The following is a 19,831-nucleotide window of genomic DNA, read 5'->3' on the forward strand; positions in this document are numbered from 1 at the left end:
AAGGGGAGGATGCCCATGTCTGCAGAGGGGTGTGATCACAGCTGTCCCCCAGGCCAGAAGAAATGAAGGTCATGACAAAAGCAAGGACTCCCGATCCCACAGGTCACCCCTAGGCAGCTTAAGGACATGAAGCCTGAACTCGGCTTTGAAGGCAGAACCCAGCCACAGACAGAGAGACTATCCTGGTGGGACCCAGAATTCCAGCTCACAGCTTCTGGCCAGCTGTCCCTGCTTTAAGGCTCCACCCTGAGCAGAACACGATGCTGGAACAAGGAAATGTCTTGACGGAGAGGGCCTGGTTTTGGCCTCAGAAGTGTGCTCCATTCTGAGAGCAGCAATGAGGGGATGGCATGCTGGAGAAGGGTGCCAGGTGGACAGGGAACAACATGGCTCAGGCTTCAGGTGCTTTCAGAACAGCTGCAGAAGTGGGTCTGTGTCCCGTGAGCTAAGCAAACTGGTCTCCCAGGCACTCAACACTCTTCCTAGCTGACCGAAGGAAGTCAGAGAGGCCCCTACCCTCTCTCCTGAGGACGTAGCCATGTGGACTAGGGGCTTTGGCCAGAGCAGGCGTGAGCTTGGCTTTGGTCCTAGTGCAGCAAGTGGACATGGCTTGGCCACAGCAGAACCATGCTGGGTCAGAAGCTGTTCTGCTGGAGGTGTCACTGTTCTGTGTCCTAGGACAGGAGTTGGGTTTGCGATGGGGCTTATGGCTGAGGAATGTCTTGGAAAAAGAGGCCTTGGACAGGAGGCAGAGGGATGGACCTGGTGACCTTGCCAAGTCCCAGTGAGCCTTGGGGCACTGTGTAAATAGGAGAGGGCAGCCACACTGGAAAGGCCTTGAGGGGCAGCTTGGCAGACTGGGCCAGGAAATGGTGGCCAGGAGGAGGTGGGGGGAGTCACCAGCCTGAGCTCACCAGATGATCTCCCTGCGTCCCTTCCTGACTCTGGCTCAGAGGGGGCCGCAGGATCAAGGCTCTGCTCCGCCTGTGTTTTGGACCAGAGAACTGTGGCTCAGAGCCGAGGATACACTCGGGGCTTGGGAACTGATTCCCAGATGTCCTGGGCAGAGTAGGCAGCGGTGGCCCCCCAGAGCGGGGAGGTCAGTGGTGACCACCCGTGAGTAAAGTGGCAAACCTCTCTCTTGTCTCCTCAGGTTAGAAATCTGTGCTACATGGTGACGAGGCGCGAGAGGACGAAGCACGCCATCTGCAAACTCCAGGAGCAGATATTCCACCTGCAGATGAAACTGATTGAACAGGACCTATGTCGAGGTGGGTGCCTTCCCTGCCATCTGCCAGCCCCTGCTCAGTGTGCACACTATCAGGGGGCCACGGCCCAGGGAGGGTGTGTGTTTAGGGCCTGTACATGTACAGGGGGCATGTACAAGGAGCCCGGGGCTGCTGGCCCATACATGGACTGTCCATAACCAACTAGTAGACCGAGATGGGACTGCCTAGGGCCCTCTTGTGTGTTGACTGACAAGGAGCCAGAGCTGGGAATGTAGGCTTCGGCCAGGGAGCTTTCTGGTCCACTGGGAACACCTAAGTACTTCCGGGGCCATCATGGTTCTGGAGTGGACGGCATGTCAACAGTCGCTCTAGGCTGCTGTTGGGGCAGGACGGGCGGAAGCTAGTGAGCTTCCCTGAACCTGTGTGCCTCTGTGTGGATCCTGAATCAGGCAGCTGCTCCAGAGATGGAAGAGAACCTGTGTGTTCTTACCCTCTGACCTCATCTGATAGAATTTAGACACTGTACCAGCAGGGTTTTTTCTTTATTTGCTTCAACTGTTGCTGTGACATGCGCTCAACAGATCTGGAAATCAAGGCCAAAGAAGCTTCAACATTGCTGCTGTCTGTTAGTTGTGTGGATACTGCCAGACACAGGGCCCTTCCCAGAGTGTGTGCATCTTAAGGAGGGCAATGCTTCACTCAAAAAACGGCTCTTTAATGTTGGAAGACATGTAGCCAGATGGAGAGAGATTTTGAGCCAGGAGCTGCCGCTGCTGGGCCACCCTCAAAGCAAGCCCCTGGTACCGCCCCGTCCTCGCCCCAGCCAAGCTGCCTGCTGTGCCCTTTGGGATCACAACCCACTCTGGCCTAAGAAACCTTAGCCCTGCCAAATACAAGTCCTGGTTCAGGCTGGGTCGAGTGCACGCAGAGGTCAGACCTTACTGTGCTTCCGCAGGACTGGCAGCTTCCTGGCAGCCAGAGCTTTCCAGGCTCCCTCTTATCTGTTGATTTTTTGCAGCAAGCATGAACTGAGTGTAGACAGTATGCCAGGCTCTGTGCTGGGCACCATGGGGCACACTGCCATGGACTGAATGGATAGAGTCCCTGTCCTTGTGGAGCCTCTCATCTGGAAAGGTAAAGGAGAGTGGTGTCCGAGGGGCTGCAGCTGGCACCAGTGCAGAGACAGAGTATCAGGGATGGCTTCACAGCAGTGGTGATTCTGGAAACACATCAGGCTTCCTGGGATCTCACTGCAGCCATGCATTTGGCTGCAGACGGAGAGCCCCACCATCAGGGCGACAGAAAGTGGCAGGGCATGTAGTAGCCTCAGGTGCAGGATTCTAGAATTCCAGAAACCTGGTCAAGAGCCAGGGTCCTGTACCCGTGTTGAGTCTGGGCACTTTTACAGCTCCTAGACCTGAGCGGTGGCAACAGGCAGCCCTTTGTTCAGAGCAGGCCGTTTGGAGGGAGACAGGTTTGCCCCTACCTGACTGATGCCCTCGGGGTTTTGACATTCGGCCCCTGGGATAGGACATGGCTACCACCAGCAGATTGTTGAGGCCTGTCCGGCCAAACGGCTGGAGAAGGCTTCCCACAGTAGTGACGTTTATGCCGTGAGCTGAACCGGGTGGAGGGCAGGACGGTTTGGAATCCTAGAAGCCAAAGCCTGCCTTTTTAGAGAAACTGGAAGGAGGCTGGCCTAGCAGCCACTGGGACAAAAGGACAATGTCTCAAATGAGGTTTGGGGGTTGATGGGGTCAGAAATGCAAAGTCTTGTGGTCTCAAAAGATCTCAGACTTTCCCGAGGGGAGCTTCAAAGTCTCCAAATTATGCTGGCACAGGTCCCACCTCAGAGATGAGGCTTTTGAGGCCCAGCTAGAGGTTGCGCCGGCAATTAGCAACAGAGCTGGGAAGACTGCATATTCCTCAACCTCCTTGTGAAGCTTTATCTGGAAACCGCGCCAGCCTCTGGCTAAAAAGCTAGGAGATTTCTGGCAACTGGGCCTCTCCCTACAGATGTCCTCCCCTGTTCCAGTATTCTCGGGTTCCCTAGACCTGTGTGGTCAGGTATCAAAAGGATATGAGGGCCAGGTGTGCACCCCTAGTCTGCCATCTATTGAGTGACCTCAAGAGCAGATCAGGAGACCAGGGAGGAGACTTGCTCAAGGGCCTGACTAGAACCCATGTCTCTCAACTCCTCAGTTCCTCTACCCCATCCTGCCTGGCTCCTCGGCCTGGCCTTGAAGGCCCTGTCCTGGCCACTCAACTTGGCCTTCCTGCCTGTCCTGGCTGCTCAACTTCTTCCCCCACCGACCAGGACTCCCTCCACATCTATAGGCCTGTAGATCAGCTTGCATTCCAGGTCCTCCAGGGTGTCCTCCACCCTTTTCGTGGTCCTGTGCCCTCCCCAAGCTGCTCAAGGGCAGCAGTAGGCAGTGACCCCTCTCTTTCCCACCAGCTGTCCCTGACTCACTGGAGCCCCACTTACCCTAGGCGCCCATGGCTCTGAGCCTGGGGCCCATCAGCAGGGCAAGGTGACCTGGAAGGTGAGGCTCAGGTGAGCGAGGACTCCTAGGACGGTTTTGACTGAGCTGCTCTGGGTAACCACTTCCCTCCTGCTCTTTCTTTCCCTGGCACAGAGGGGTCTGGGAGGAGAGCAAAGGGCAAGAAGAGCGACTCGAAAAGGAAAGGCCGCGAGGGCCCAAAGGGCAGCCCTGAGAAGAAAGAGAAAGTGAAAGCGGGGCCTGACTCAGTCCTGGGGCAGCTGGGTGAGTGAGTGGCCACACTGGCCTGGCAGACATGGCCAGGCTCACATCATCACTCTATTTGTAGTCAGTCCCCAACCTAAGGCCAGCAGGATCTCCCAGCACCTCTGTTGCACCAAGTAGGAAGGCCAAAGGGCTAACCAGGCCCTTCCATACTCAGGGGCTCACACCTTTTAGCCATAAGGGAAACCAGGTAGGGTCTCAGAGTCCTGCCTGGCATCCCAAGAAATTCCCCTTTTGTAGACCTGGAGACTAGGCCGGGGGCTCAGGAGTTCACACGCACATTCCACTAGCCAGTCTTGGATGTCAGATTTTTCTGGAGGCCCTCAAGGGATCCAGTAGGCCATCTAGGCCCTTCCAGAATGCAGCCCTATGCTGGGAGATGAGGGTCTGCCAGAATTCTCCATCCTGGTCCCACTCTGCTGGAATTTCTCCAGTGAGCCCTCCCTCCAGCACCAGGGAACCTTCCTGGAGCCACCCAGAAAGACCCAAAGGAGATGCCACAGGTACTGGCCCAGCCCATCGTCACTCAGACTCCTTACTGCAGCTGCATTAAGCAGAACAGCCCGGCTCTGGGCTCTTTCTCCAGAGGTGTCATATGCTTCCCCAGAACACTTTTTAGGGATGGCTGTGGCATCTTCCAGACCTCACCTCCAGCAGGGAGGCCTCAGGTCATCTTGTCTTTCCATCAGTCTCAAGAAGGGACCACTTGGGTATCAAAAGGAAGGCCCAGGAACACCTGCCGCCCCAGACCCCCAAGAGGGAATTTCGACCCAGAAGCACTTGGCTACCCTATACATGCCGGATATACTGATCCAGCTTCTCTGCTTTGGAAGGAGCTCTTACGAAACCCAGCACCCACTGGTGGCTTGAGGGCGTTTCCTTTCATTCCTCCCTCTCCTGCTTCCCTGGGGATGGGGGTGGTGGGCAGAGCTGGCTTCACGGGTGTGTATTTGTGCATTCTCAAAGGGCTCTTGCTTGGTTTAATGCTCTGCTCTTGTCGCCTTGAAATATCTTAATAATTTTGAACAGGGAGCCCGCATTTTCCCTTTGCATTCTGCACCACAAATCATGAAGCCAGTTCTGGGAGTAGGTTGATCTGGGGGAGAGGGGTATATGCTATGGCCTCTCCTCTTTGGTGGTGTTGGCGGGAGGGATCAGCACATCCAGACAGCTCACTGTGGTCTGGCATAGAGTGAGGGAGGGAGGCAGGTGGCCTGCTGGGGAGGGTCTGAGAGGGCTTCCTGAGAGAGGGTACGACCCACACCTGCGAGCGTCTCACTTTCCTCCTCTTTCCCCTCGGCCAGGCCTGTCCACCTCTTTCCCCATCGACGGCACCTTCTTCAACAGCTGGCTGGCTCAGTCAGTACAGATCACGGCAGAGAACATGGCCATGAGCGAGTGGTCGCTGAACCACGGGCACCGTGAAGACCCCACTCCGGGGCTGCTGTCAGAGGAGCTGCTGCAAGACGAGGAGACACTGCTGAGCTTCATGCGGGACCCATCACTGCGCCCCGGGGACCCTGCCAGGAAAGCCCGGGGCCGCACCCGCCTGCCTGCCAAGAAGAAGCCACCACAGGATGGGCCTGGCTCACGGACGATTCCAGACAAATCCCCCAAGAAGCCCTGGGGCCAGGATGCGGGCTCTGGCAAGGGGGGCCAAGGGCCAGTGGCCCGGAAAGCAACACGGCGAACGCCTTCCCACCTGCCATCTAGCCCTGCAGCTGGGGACTGTCCCATCCCAGCAGCCCCCGAGAGCCCCCCTCTGGCCCCCGAGACCCCGGACGAGGCAGTCCCAATGGCTGCTGACTCGAATGTCCAAGTGCCTGGCCCTCCAGTGAGCCCCAAGCCCTTGGGCCGGCTCCGGCTGCCCCGCGAAAACAAGGGAACCCGGAGATCGCCAGGTGCCAGGCCTGACGCTGGGACAGGACCGCCCTCTGCTGAGGCCGAGAGGCCCAAGGTCAGCCTACACTTTGACACTGAGACTGATGGCTACTTCTCTGATGGGGAGATGAGCGACTCAGATGTGGAAGCTGAGGACAGTGGGGTGCAGCAGGCTCCCCGGGAAGCGGGGGCTGAGGAGGTGGTCCGCATGGGGGTACTGGCCTCCTAAGTCACCCCTACCCCATCCCGGGCCCTGCCCTGGTCCTCCTATGAGGCCTCAGCCCAGTCACAACTGCCATTTCCTATCTCTGCTGAGTGTCTCAGACCCTTGAGACTGCCACTCTGTTGTGGTTTTATTTTTAATATAGAGAGAGTTTTGAATTCTACACTGTTGTCTTTCCTCTGTGCTGGCCTAGGACAGTAGGATTCCTTCCACAGCTCTGGCCGCAAGGACCATTGCAGGTCCTGGGCACTGTCCCTGCCTTGGCAGCGCCCCGCCCCGGCCCGCACGGCCTCGCCGGGCTCCTGGCTAGATATAGGCAAGGTGAGGAAGAGCCCAGGACTCCAGCCCGCTGCCACTGGGTGACACAGACCGTCGTTTGGGCATTATTTCATGGCAGATGGGCCAGCCCAGGGCCTGCCCCGCCTTGCCCCCAAATCCTACTGGGGTCCATTTGGGGGGTCCTGCTGCACTCCACTGATCCCCGAGGAAGTCTAATAAGTGATACCCAGCCAGAGTCTACTCACTGTCACAAGCACAACGAGCTTATACAAGAAAGCACTGAGGGGGCGCAGAGGGCCCGCTGGTTCCAGAGGAACCACAGCTGTTCCTGATCAACCCACATCATCTGAGGCCTGCCCGCCCACCCCGCGACCCTCCACTCCCCTGCTGCTCCACCCCTGCCAGTGCCCAGCCCGGCGGCTCGGAGAAAGGGTTCCTGGAACTCTTCCTGAGCTGTGCCATTTACTCAGGGGACTCCCAAACAGCCAGCCGCCAGTGCCGGTGGAGGGCTGCAAGGGAGGGCCAGTGCCCAGACAGGGGCGTGGGGCTCAGACTCCCCCACTTAGAGAATTGCTCTGGGGCTCCAACTTCCTTCCTTCCTTCGGGGCCAGTCTCGGCCCAAGTCTGGTCACTCCCAGACAACTGACCTGACCAGACCAGACCGTTTGCCTTTTCAAATTTTCCAGTCCAGCTAAGAGACGAGCTTCTTCCTCAGTTTCCTTTTGGAAACTCCTCCTTCCAACAAGCAGTGGGATCCCGGGGCCTGGGATAGGGTTCAAGTCTTGCTGAATGTTCCTGGTTCCTCTATCCCTATGAGACGTGACCCCCTTTCCTGGCTATGCCTTCCCTCCCCACCACCGACCCGCCTGCCACCTTTTCCGTTCCACCCTCTAGGTCCCAGGTAGTTGCTCTGAAGAGTTTCAGTGGAGAGGCCCCAGGGTGATAGCTCAGGGAACAAACAAACAAGGAATTCAGTGAAAACATGGCTTTTTTTCTTTCATGAATTACTCCTGGGTCACTTCCGCCACTGGTGAAGCTAGAACTTCAACAAGAACCTTGCAAAAGTCCAGTGAATCAGTCGAATCATTCTATGGATGCCAAAGAATATTTTGACCATAACACAGCACAGCCTGGACCTGACAACTTGTCACTTGGACTTTTTTTTTTTTTCTTTTAATGGAGTTCTTTAGCAACAAAGGGTAGAGATGTGTTCATTGCACACACCCAAGGAGACGAGCCTGAGCTCTTGGAAAAGGATGCTGTTCTGCTGCTGCTCAACTGTTCAAATCGGGAAGCGGGACCTAGCATTGGATTTCAGGTCCGGGGCTGGGTCCACCGTGAGCTTTCCCAAACTCAGACTCACAGAGGGGGCGAAGAATTCTGACTGCAAAACCAGCATGGCAAAAGTCTTTACCATGTGGTTCCCCTGACACAGATACACAACCTACAAATCAGCGGGATGGGGAGCAGCTTGACCACCCACCCCTGACTCCGGAACTTTCAAGGTACGACAGTGGCATTGTCATCGACACTCAGTTTCATGGGAATTTTAGCAAAATAGGAAGCAAAGATAGGACTCCGTTCAGAAGATCAGGCAAATTGGTCCAGGTGGAATGGATTCAGGACGGGCTTCCAGGATTCTGGGCGTTGGGGCGGCACAAGGTACCATGTAGAGTTGAGTCGGCCTGCCTCCTTGGCAGTCACAGCCAGTGCAGTGTCCGCACCGGCGCCCCAATCCCCGTTCTCTGTTTACTGCCTTTGAACAGTCCTCCTTCCCCGTGCTTTGGGTCACAATCTTGTCTGTACTGGATTGCCCGGTCTGACCTCGCAGGAAGCCAGGGGACGAGCTTAAAGAACAACCAAACTCTGCCAGGGGTAGGGGTGGGGTGTCAGGAATGGCTCAGGCCCAGTAGACTCAGCGCTTGCCCCTCACCCATTCATGTGTTCCAGGGCAGAGTCTGGGCTCCCTGGGGGCAGGAGAGAACTGGGCAGAGAATGCAGCGTGGCTGGCCAGGGTCTGGTCTGGGTAGGCCAGGCAAGGGGCAGCCAGCTCTCTTTGAGGGGGCCTCTGCCCAGGTTGGCCTCTTGATTTTCTTCTGTGTTGGCTTTTGACTTTGGACTGGACTCTCCCTGGGGCCATGTCCTGCACAGGGATCTATCTGTTTGGCCAGCTGGTGATGGAAGTAGGGGGCCTTCACTCCCAGGCCAGGCCCTAGAGCTATTCTTGCCGGGCAGCTGTCCACCTTTAGGGCACCCAGCAAGACTACGCAGAGGTCAAGGATGCTGGTCCCCACCACTGTCATTTCCTCCATTAGCCACAGCCCCTTCACTCTCTCTCTGGTCTACTGCTCACCATGGACAGCTTTGCCACCCCTGGTGTTGAGCTCGGAAGCAGGGAAGAAAAGCAGGAAGCCTTTTGCAGGCTGTAGGCCGAGGCAGAGCCCGTGCCTGACCACATCTGTCCCCACTCACTGGCCCTCTTCTGGGAGGGAGAAGCTGCTCTGTTACTCATTCTGTCATTCCCCATTTTCCCAGTCCAGGCTGCCCAGCTCCACCTTCCCCCTTTTCACAGTGAGAAAAGGATAAGTTGCAAGGAAAGTATTTTTATGGATCATAAATGTATTTTAAAGTGACTAAGGAGAAGAAAGGTAGAAGGCTTTATTTTATTAAATGAGCTCTCTGACTTTGTGACAGTGTGTGAGCGTTTGTAATTTGAGGGTCTCGATTTCCTTCGAGAAGCCCCCGAGGTTTCCACACGTGGGTGCCGGGCTATAGGTGTGTGCGTCTGTGCCAGGGCACATCTCCTGTGTCCTTGTGCATGCGTGTTTGTGTGTCATGTATGGGCACGTTGTGGGACTGGCTGGGGCAATTTCTAGAGAATCACCTGTGTGTTACTAACAGACGTTGGCAGCAGCCGGACTTGGCATTTCCTTGCTCATGGCCAGATGGTGGCCAGCCTCTGCCCATGCCCAGAGCTCTGCAGAATGGTCCGGATGCCTGTCACAAGGCCCTTGGGGAGGCCACTTCCCACACCCCTGGCCCAGCTGGCCACATTGGCCAAAGAGCCAGGGCTGGAGTCTGGGACTTTTGGTTGTTCTTTAAGGCACTTCCTGCCACCTTGTCCCTCAGACACATAAAACACTCTTGTGCTCCGCAAACGACTCGGGGTGGGGGGATGATATGAATGTCACAGGAGGCGACACCTTCTGTCCTTGTTTCAAAGAAAGTGATGTGCCATTTGTTAATATACAAGAGAAATATTGAAAATATATTGAAAAGAGCAATTTTAAATTATTTTTGGCTTATGTTGCAATATTTATTTTCTTGTATTAGAAAAGATTCCTTTGTAGAGAAAAAATGTATTTTTCATTAACGCAAAGACCTATTTCTCCTTTTTGTACATTGTCCATGTTCGCTCCCCTTAACGAGCAATAGAATGTATGGCCGCCTCGCCGCGGCCAGTGCCCGCGTGCCCTGCATGATTCCGTGTTGCCGCTGCTGCATAGCTCCCACTCCCATCCTGTCCTGCTCACTCATGGGGCTTTCTGGACCCGGGCTCCCACCAGGGCCAGTGTCTCAAGGAGCCCTTTGCACTCCTCGTGTGTTGGCAAACGCAGTTAATAAAGCAATGTTTTCTGTGCCGGCTGGTGTGAGGCTCTGTTGCACCGAGGGGGCGAGGGGTGCACACCCCACAGCCAGCTGAGGCTTGGTGACCCAGCAAGTGCTCAGGAGTCCTGTAGTGATGCTCTGACCGCATCTGGGGCTGTGCTCAAGGGCAGTGTTTGCTCCTCACTGTCGGCATCCACCGGGATTCGGGTGAGGGAGGTTCCCAGAGCCACAGCTGTGATGGGAGGCAGAATTCCACATCACTGGCAGGATTCCCGCACCTGTCCCACCCTGCTGTGGGCCACCTACGCAGGACACTGGGAAGGTTTGCAGAGCACCTCGGGCACCTGTCCCTCCATCAGGGAAGGTGTCGGCCCAGGTTTGTTTCTCATTCCTGATTGCCTGAGCACCTGCTCAGTGCCGGGCTCTAGAAGGTATTAGGAGCGTAGCCACAATCCCTGCTCCAGGGCAGCTCACTGTCCAGCAGGGACACAGATGAGTGGACAGGGAGTTACAGAGGCCTGGGCCGATTGGGGGATGGGAGGAGTTCAGGACAGGTTTCCCTGAAGAAGGGATACCAATCACTCATTCACCAATGAATCTTGTCATTCTGCCGGCATGCTGGGTTGGATACCAAACATCACCAGGAGCCTGCCATCCTAGAACTTCCAGGGGAGACCTGAAGAATAAATGGTTGCTCGGTCAAGGGCAGCGGGGTAGAAGGAAGGGCCAACAGCATTCCTGAAAAGGCTCGGGCATGTGCAAAGATGCATCAAACTATGCAGAGTAGGAAGGGATCTTGAATCTCCTCTGAGAGCCCTAGGCGGGCAGGAAGGGGTGGAATTGAGACTCAAGGAACCTAGCTTCTGGAGCCACCAACTCAGTTTCCTGCCAGCAAGAATTGCCCCATTGTGTCACTGGTGCAATAGGCAGTAGCCCCCAAGGCTACCTCCAGATCCAAGGTCTGTGGCCACCGCACAGAAGGCATGGGAAGTGAACCTGGGGCTTCTGATCAGCCAGCCCAGCTGTCACAGGGGCCAGCTGCCCTGGGCTCAAACCCCAGCACCCCATCCTCTCAGTTCTCCCTCCACTGGCACCATGCCACGCCCACTTGGCCACCTTGGTCCAGAAGAGTGACGCAGGGGCCCTGCTGCCAGACTGCCAGACCCACACCTGAAATTTGACCCAGCTACTACACGGGCCAGAGAGGCCAAGACACCTGTGGGTCTAAAGCAGCAGTGTTTGGTAGACTTCAAGTGCAAGCACACATGTAATTCCGGTAGCCGCACATTTTTAAAAGTGAAAACAAACACGTAAGATGGAATTATAATAATTTTTATTTAACCTATCATCCAAATATAAGCACTTAAACATGTAGATCATATAAAACAATTGCTGATGAGATATTTTACATTCTTCTGCGTTTACAGCATGCCTCAGTTTGGTAGACAAGCCACCTTTCGAGCTCAACGGCCATGTGGCTAGTACCTACTCTTTTTTGGGCATTATAGGCCTAGAGGCCATTGGCTGCCTCCTGGATTGCTTTGGATTGACCCAGGCTTGTGGGGAGTGAGGGACAGACAGGCAGCCATTGGGAATCCTTGGCCCCCTTCCACAGGGGAAGGCAGAGGAGTAGACCTGGCCCTAGTTCCCAGCCAAATCCCTCTGGGATCCCTTTCTGCACCCACTCAAGTCCACATGACTGCTTCACGGCAGGGGTCTCACAGCTGGCTGGGGCTCCTAGGCCTTTGCCCCTGCAGCTGCCTCTGCTGTCTCTGTCCCCGAGAACAGGACAGGACGAGTGTGGACTGAGCTGTTCCCAGCTCCCTCGTGGAGGGCCAGTTCTCTCCCAGTATCTCCCAGGAGGGGTGTGGCATTCATCCACCCTTCTATCTTGCCTGCACCGATTCCACACTCGCTGAACACCTGCTACTGGGCCCTGAGGACGTTAGGATGACCATATGCCTGTAGGAAGAGACCAGGCCAGTGTGGGAGACACACCTTAATCATGTGATCCCAGAGCAGTGTCCATTACTCACTAAGACCATCCTGTGAGAACCTCCCTTGCTCTCACCAAATTTCTGCAAGAGTAGGGTATGGGGCGCCATCTGCTGCCCGTTGGGCCCAAGCACAGATGCCTCCAGCAACGAGTCTCAAGGACTCCAGGAACAGGCCCAACCATGCAGTCCCTAGTCTCCGGAGTCCAGACCTCCTCCCCAAGACACCCATGCTCCCATCCATGGCCCTTCATGAACCAGCACGGAGAAGGATCTTCTTTATCAGCCTTCAGGATAAGTGACCAGAGGGCTCCTGAAAAGCTAAAGCATTGGTTTAGCCTATGGGGTTCCCACACTGGGTAGGGTGGGTGGACCGAGGATTTCCAGGCCCTGCTATCTCATGACTCCTAAAGCAAGGGAGGCAATCAATGGCGGGTTGGAAAGGGAGTGCTCCACAGTCCCAGAGATGGCTTTGGTCCCTCTCACTGCACCCCTCTGCGTCTGCCTCAGCCACCCACTCTTCATTCCCCTGATGAGAAGCACAGGCAGGACATGGGGTTTTATGATCACCATTTGGGGGCTGCCTGATAGAAGAAATCCTGAAATAGGGATTTTAGTGCAGCTTTCTGGGCTTCAGGCAGACTCACTGCCTAGAGTCAAAGAGAGCGAGGCAAGGATGGGGGCTCAGTCAAGCAGGTGACTTAGGGGCAAGCTTAGTGAACCAGGATTGGGCTTGACACCCTGTGCTCCAAGCCAAGCCTGGAGTTCAGAAGCATCCACATCATCTATTCTTGGGAAGCCTGGGTCGGGAGGCAAAGGTCCTGGTCCTGGCTTGTGAGGGAAATCCTCAGTGGGTTCGGAGGTGAGGTTGCCAGATATAGCAAATAACAGTACTGGAGCCACAGTGAAATTAGAATTTCAAATAAATACTGAATAATTCTTTAGTACAACTATGTACCAAATATTGCATCCTGGATTTTCCCTGGCAATCATAGCAGGAGCCTCATGTTCTCCACTTTATCATGGCCTGGACAGAGGAGTGGCACTGGCAAGTGATTTTCCATGGTGTATAAGACTGGAGCAGATCCCAGACTGTCTCCACAACTCCAAAATGCTCACCCCTGAAGTTCAAGAGCCATGGAAAGGGGGCTGCAACCAGTAGCCAGGACACACAGAACCCAAGATGGACCTGCCCCCATTTCATCTCACATCCCAACCTAAGGCTAAACAGAACTCCATCCTGGAAGGAACCCTTCTCCCTAGAGCTGTTTGAGGCCCACTGGCCATTTATTACTGATGCAGGTGAGTGACTAAAACGCTTCTGTTGGCTGCAGTACTAATAGCCAAGAGGTGGAAGCAACCCACATGTCCATCAGTGGATGAATGGATAAGGAAACGGTGTCAGATCCATGCAATGGAGTGTTACCTGGTCTTGAAATGAAAGCAAATTCTGACATATGAACACCGAACACATGTTGCTAAGTAAGTGAAGTAAGCAATCACAAAAAAGACACATCCTACACCATCGGTCTTATATGAGGTATCTAAGTAGTTGGACTGGTAGAAACAGGAAGTAGGGTGGCGGGTGCCATGGGCTAGGGGCAGAGGAGGTGGGAGCTGTTCAGCAGGTGCGTGAGCTAGGATGGAAAGAGGAGTTAACTCGGGTCAGAGGGCTTCAAGCTCTCAACAGAAAGGAGGAGGGGGAAGGGACGACAGCAGGGAAAGAATGTGTCTGTTTTGGAGAACAAGCAGCTCCCACCAAGGAGATTAGGGCCAGGTGTTCCACTGGATAACTAGCGGCATGAGCCAGTTTGAGCTGGACTGTTGCTGAGGCCTTCAAGAGAAGCCCCCTAAATTGCCCTGAAGTTACCTTTAGCTCATTATAATTCTAAGATCTCCTGGGCGGGAGGCGGGGGGCCGGATTCAGCCATTTTTTAACAACACCGTGTATGCACAGCGCCTTGACATGCTGAGCTGAGCATGCGCAATTGATCTGAAGTGCTTAAGTAACAAAATACGGGTGAGTTCCTTAATGGGTCGGGCTCCATGCCCCTGTTCTGAAGCGTACTGAATAAACACCCTGTATTAACCCTAAAAGGAGGCAGTGCTTCGAGAGCTATCTCCCTGTCTCCTTACTTAGGACAAGTAATAAAAACTCTTTGCTTCCAACACTTCCTTGGGTGGTGTTCAATTTGATACACCCCAAGCAGCAAACCCCTTGAGTTCAGTTGCTGGTGTAGAGGCAGGATAGGGGATTCTGGTGCTCAGCAGTGTGCATATGGTTAACAGCACTGTACTTTACACTTAGAAGTGGTATGTGGGAGTGCCTGGATGGCTCATTCAGTTGAGCAGCTGCCTTTGGCTGAGGTCATGATCCCAGGGTCCTGGGATCCAGCCCCACATTGTTAGGCTCTCTGCTCCGGAGCCTGCTTCTCCTTCTCCCTCTCTTTCCTCACACTCCCTAATACATAGATACACACGTACATAAAAGAAGTTGCTACGTGTATTTTATACTATGTGTTTTTTCACCCCAGTTAAAAAAAAAAAAAAAAAAACTATGGGTCAGGGGTGAAATCCCTGCTACATTCAATAAGGTACATTCAATAAAGTTGTTGCTTTACTGCAACAACAAACAAAATGTTAAGCAAAAAGAAGCCATTCTAAAAAACTTAAAAAAAAAAGTTGATATTGGGGCCTCTGCCTTTCCTGGGGCACCCGACTCCTGTAGGTCCCCCAACTCAAAGCTTAAACTCAAGGCTTCTTGCTGCAGAAATGGAATCTGGGGGATTTGGGGGTAATGGAGAATTAAGGGCTGGTATTTTGGTCCTTCTGGGCCTCAATTCCTTCATTTGTTAAATGAGGATGACAGTTCCGGCTGAGCCCCCATGCAGGGCAGCTGGGAGGTATTAAGGGGACACAGACATGAGGTAGGCAAAATGAGGACTCCGCCAAGGTGGAAGAGGAGGGGAAGAGGAGGTTTGGGCAGAGAACAGCTCTGGGCTGGCGGACTAACCAGAGGTGAGGAGGCCAGAGGGATTTGTTTACTAACTCACTTCCTGGAATCTGAGCTGGCAGAGCCTGGTTGTTTACAAGTTCTCAAGGGCCTCCCTACCCCCATCCAGGACAACTGTGGTCTGGGATGAGGGTCTGTCTGCTCCCTGGGTGGGGGCTGAAATAGGGGCTGGTTGTACATCTCTGAGAGGTGTCAGGGAGCAGCTCATTGCGATACCTGTAACAGCTGCCTGGGCCTGAGACACCCCCAGCCTACCAGCTGAGCTCTCTGGTGGCAGTCCTGTACACTTGAAACCTTGTAACCCAAGAGCTAGAATGTAGCTGAATAGAACATCCCTCCTATCCCCCACCCCCCACCCCTTTTTGCAAAGAAGGGGTGGAATGTTCCATTGCTAAGAACTGAATGTTGTGAGCAACATGAAACTCACAAGAGCAGTGGGGGTTTACAAGAGAAGCCAAGACAGAAAGTGACTCAGCAAAATAAACCTTCACCTGCCGATGTTCCAAACTCCCATTTTGGGGCCTGGTTCTGGTCACAGGTGCTTAGTTTCATAGCCTGGCTTCCCACATGCTAGCCATAACATTCATGCCCATTAGCTTCCGGAAGGAATCTTGGGAAGGAGGTCAGGTGGGCCTAATCGCTGCCTCATCCACTGTTAAGACTCGATAATGGGTTAATGTCAAAGGAAGAGGCACTAGAAATCAGAAGGGATGCTCAAATCTCAGAGAAACCCCACCTCCACCCCCCAAAACAGGAGCACTTCCTTCTAGTCAAGAAAGGGTATGGGACTGGCACCGGTTTGCACCATTAATCCTGGTTCCTGCTTGGCCCTCATCTTTGGAGCTGCATCTGGGTGAGAGGACTCGAGTTTGTGGGGTAGGGGAAAGTGAAAGCTCATCTTGTTGCAGGGTTCTTGTGTCACAGAGTTGAAGAATGCATCTCACGGACAAAAAGGTGAAGTGAGGTGAAAATTTATTAAGTGAAGGCAAGAACAGAAAGGAAAGGGAAAAAACCCTCTGTAGAGTGAGAGGGGTCGGGAATGGTTGCCATTAAGGGCTTTTACCCGCTGCCTTATAGAAAACTGACCAGGGAACTCAGTAAATACGTCATCTGTAACATTTAGGACAAACAAGGTGGGTCTGTTATGGTCCCTTCTATCTGGGTAATATCTTGTCTGTAACACTTCTCCACATCTGGGATTTCTGTGAGCCTGGTTACTAGCCCTCCCACATGTCCCTTATTCAGTCTTACAAACCAACTTCTTGAGAACAGCCTCTGAATTTTAATGACAGAGAGACTGTCATTTTAAAGGCAATCCAGTGCTAAGTCATCTGTGCTAAAAAAAAAAAAAAAACTTCTTTAAATTCAACTATAATTGTCTCCTTGAAGCTTGTTTCTATTCACAGGTCCTCCTGAGCCCTGGAGCCAGAGATCATGGACAGTCCAGTGTTCACTGGACAGCCCTTAGGCTATTTGATGAGTTAAGACCATCTGACTCTTCAAGTTGGGTACTTTCTTAGGGGATTAGAATGCAGATAGGTATGCCCCTCCCCTTACTCCTACAATTACACTTGCATCGTTTGATCGGTGGAACCAGCAGATCCCCACACTTTTCAGGTAAAGCCAGTCCCACGTCACAGGCTTGCAGAGAGAGGGGTCAGATGGAACTGATGCTGTCTCAGTTCCCCGATCTCCCGGCAGTATCCTCAGGGAGCACCCACCTGTTACTGACCCCAGGGCTTGGCCAGGCGTTTTATAGGTTGACAATCCCCGCTGTTTCAACAGCTTCATGCTTGTCTTTTAGTTTTACCTCAAATCAGCATCTTCCCCACTGTCAGCACCACACATTCCGGTGTACATGCTCAACAGTCAATATGGCATTTTAGGAAGGACAGGTCTATCCAGAGGGTCCCAACTTCAAATAGCATGTCCGGATCCTGATCTGATGGTCCCAAGAGCAGAATATCCTGGTGGATCACTAGCTCCTACTATGGATTGCTAAACATGGTCATACCTCATACAATGCTGATTTTGGAACCAGTGTCAGAAATAATGTACATAGGGGTGCCTGGGTGCCTCAGTCATTAAGCATCTGCCTTCAGCTCAGGTCATGGTCCCAGGGTCCTGGGTTTGAGAGGCTCCCTGCTGAGCAGGGAGCCTGCTTCTCCCTCTCCTACTTCCCCTGCTTGTGTTCCCTCTCTTGCTCTCTCTCTCTGTTAAATAAATAAATAAATAATCTTTTTAAAAAATGTACATATCATTACAGGTAAGAAACAGGATGGGAAAAACCTGGGGCTCTTCTCCTGCTTCCTCCTCAGGTCAGGCTTCATGCTCTTCAGTCTTTCCCTCCACTCTTGCCTTTTTCCTAGAACACTCTCCCCATAGTCCTCTAAAGGCACTGAGCTCTATCAGTCCTCAAATTACAACATGGCTTTTATTGTGATGCCTTTGTCTTTTATGGGTTACCTAATTGGCACATCCTCTCTCACCTCTCCACCTAACCAATTTGTACTCCTTTTGGTGCTTGCTTTCTAAAAGCCTCCTTGGTAATGTTTGGGTACCTTTTCCTTTTGCCTCCCATGGTTTCCTGGGCAGATCTTTACCCATTTTTCAGTATGTGATGCCAGTTGCCAGCAGGTGTTCAGGAAATGCCTACAGACTAAAGGAAAAGCAGATCTAAAGTGAGGCCACGCACCCAGAACTGAATCTAACGGCAGCACAATACTTGCCAAGTGCCTGGTGATAAATAATAGTTCCCCATATGTAAAGCTTTGTGTGTGAGAGAGGGGGAAAAAAAGCGAGAACCCTAGTGGGGTTCCTCCCTATTTTGCCCAGCCCAGCACTGACACATCGGGTGGTAGGCAAAGGCTGTCCAATCATCTCATAGAACAGTCGGAGCACTGCTTCTCTGAGGAGGAAGGCAGAATGAAGCCCCAAAGAGTCCAAGAGGGACCCCACTGCTACTCAACTACCAGAGGACTGATGATTCTCAGCCTGGCCCTATATAGAAGCTGGGGTGGAGAAAAACTCAGGTTGTTCTCTAAATGGCTTCATGCCCTTGCCATCAGCGGTCAGGCAGTCAGGAAAGAAGGCAGCATTTAAGAGTTTCCTTCAGGAGCTGTCAGAGCTGTGTTCCTGGGCAATGGAGCCCTTAGTTACACACGAGCTCCCACCTACTTAGCTTCTCCAGCGCTAGAACTCTTCAACTCGACTTCAGACCCAGTCCCACTAGCGGACGTTCTCTAAAGTGATGACCCCGGGTACTGCGCGCTCCCCGTCGCCCCGCCCCCGTCACCCGAACGCCGCTCTCTCATAGGCTGGAGCTCTACCTTGCCGCCCCACCCCGCACCTTGGCCCCGCCCCCGCGCCCAATTTGAAGCGTCATCGCGGCCGCGTGGGCAAGTGTTGCTTCGTGCTGACCGCTGAGACTCCAAGCGTTTCGTACCTCAGCGCGAGGTTCTGGGGGTGAGTGGAGGAAGATGTGGAGGCCTCGCCGGAGTCAAGGGGCAGAGAAAAGAGACGCAAGGGTGGGCCTGTCACCTAGTGAGACATCCAGGAGGAAGGGCAGCAGGGCGAGACCCGCACTGCTGATTTTTACTTCCCCTCAGGTGACCCGAGGCGTTTCCTTAGGTCACCCCCAATTCCTTGTCCTTGAATCAAAGTCTTAACTGCCCTACTGGTTCCCCGCCTTATTTTGCTTCACGAACTTACTTGAGACTGATGCAGACTGAATCGTTTTTGCAGTAGACGATACCAACACGACTGAGCATGAAGTTCTGCCTCAAATTTTAAGAGGTTCAGGACGTTCTGACAAGTCAGGGAGCCCATGTTAAGACTTAGCCTGCCCCCAGTACTTCTGCCTATTTGAACACAAACCAGGGGCTATATTTTGTACATAAATGTACATCGTTTTATATATACACATATATATGTATATATGACTACCATTTGTTGAGTGCTTAGTATATTTTTGCAGTGTTTTTTGTACATAAGTGCACATACGTACATTTATGTACACATTTATGTACATATTTTGTACATAAATGTACATTGTTTTATATATATATACATATATATATGACTACCATTTGTTGAGTGGTTAGTAGCAGTGTATTTTCTTATTTTATCCTTTCAACAATTCCTTGGAGGTAGGGATTCTAATCTCCACCTAGATTTACAATGCTCAGGTCATTTGTTACCGCTGAAAAAAGGGCTAAAGGAGTTAAAAGCCAGATTCCACAAATAAAATTTAGGCCTTTATTTATTCCTCACAAATTCAGAGAGAACCAGTGTTTGACCACTTTTTCTACTGCTATAAGACCGAAGAAAGGGGCGCCTGGGTGGCTCAATGGGTTAAGCCTCTGCCTTCGGCTCAGGTTATGATCTCAGGGTCCTGGGATCAAGCCCCACAACGGGCTCTCTGCTCCTGTTCCGCCCCTCCTCCCCACCTTCTTGTGATCTCTCTCAAATAAATAAAATCTTTTTTTTTTAAAGATTTTATTTATTTGACAGAGATCACAAGTAGGCAGAGAGGCAGGTAGAGAGAGAGAGGAAGGGAAACAGGCGCCCCGCTGAGGAGAGAGCCCGATGTGGGGCTCGATCCCAGGACCCTGAGATCATGACCTGAGCCGAAGGCAGCAGCTTAACCCACTGAGCCACCCAGGCGCCCAATAAATAAAATCTTTTTAAAAAAATTTCTAAGAGACTAAAGAAAGCAGATGGTAGCTATAATTTTGGGTATATAGTTGTTGAACCAGTGTGTTATACACTTGAAACTAATGTAACATTGTGCATCAACTATACTTAATTTGAAGAATAGGACCCACTCCCAAAGC

General features: G+C 52.8%; 1 protein-coding gene across 18 annotated transcripts in view; it reads left to right on the forward strand.

Moving 5' to 3' along the window:
* The window catches only part of JADE2 (jade family PHD finger 2), a 52,898-nt gene extending 42,877 nt beyond the window's left edge, over nucleotides 1–10,021 (forward strand). For 16 of the 18 annotated variants that reach the window (XM_032837695.1, XM_032837700.1, XM_032837692.1 and 13 more), the window contains 3 exons: nucleotides 1,154–1,271; nucleotides 3,869–3,997; nucleotides 5,302–10,021. In XM_032837695.1, the coding sequence (XP_032693586.1) occupies nucleotides 1,154–1,271; nucleotides 3,869–3,997; nucleotides 5,302–6,107 (1,053 nt within the window). In that variant the 3' untranslated portion in view covers nucleotides 6,108–10,021. The remainder of the gene's footprint in view (nucleotides 1–1,153; nucleotides 1,272–3,868; nucleotides 3,998–5,301) is intronic. The other 2 variants (XM_032837702.1, XM_032837703.1) reach the window with 1 other exon arrangement.
* The last annotated feature ends 9,810 nt before the right edge of the window (nucleotides 10,022–19,831 follow it).

The sequence above is a fragment of the Lontra canadensis genome, unplaced genomic scaffold (assembly GCF_010015895.1).
Source record: "Lontra canadensis isolate GAN:19392208 unplaced genomic scaffold, GSC_riverotter_1.0 scaffold99, whole genome shotgun sequence".
Taxonomy (NCBI): Eukaryota; Metazoa; Chordata; class Mammalia; order Carnivora; family Mustelidae; genus Lontra; species Lontra canadensis.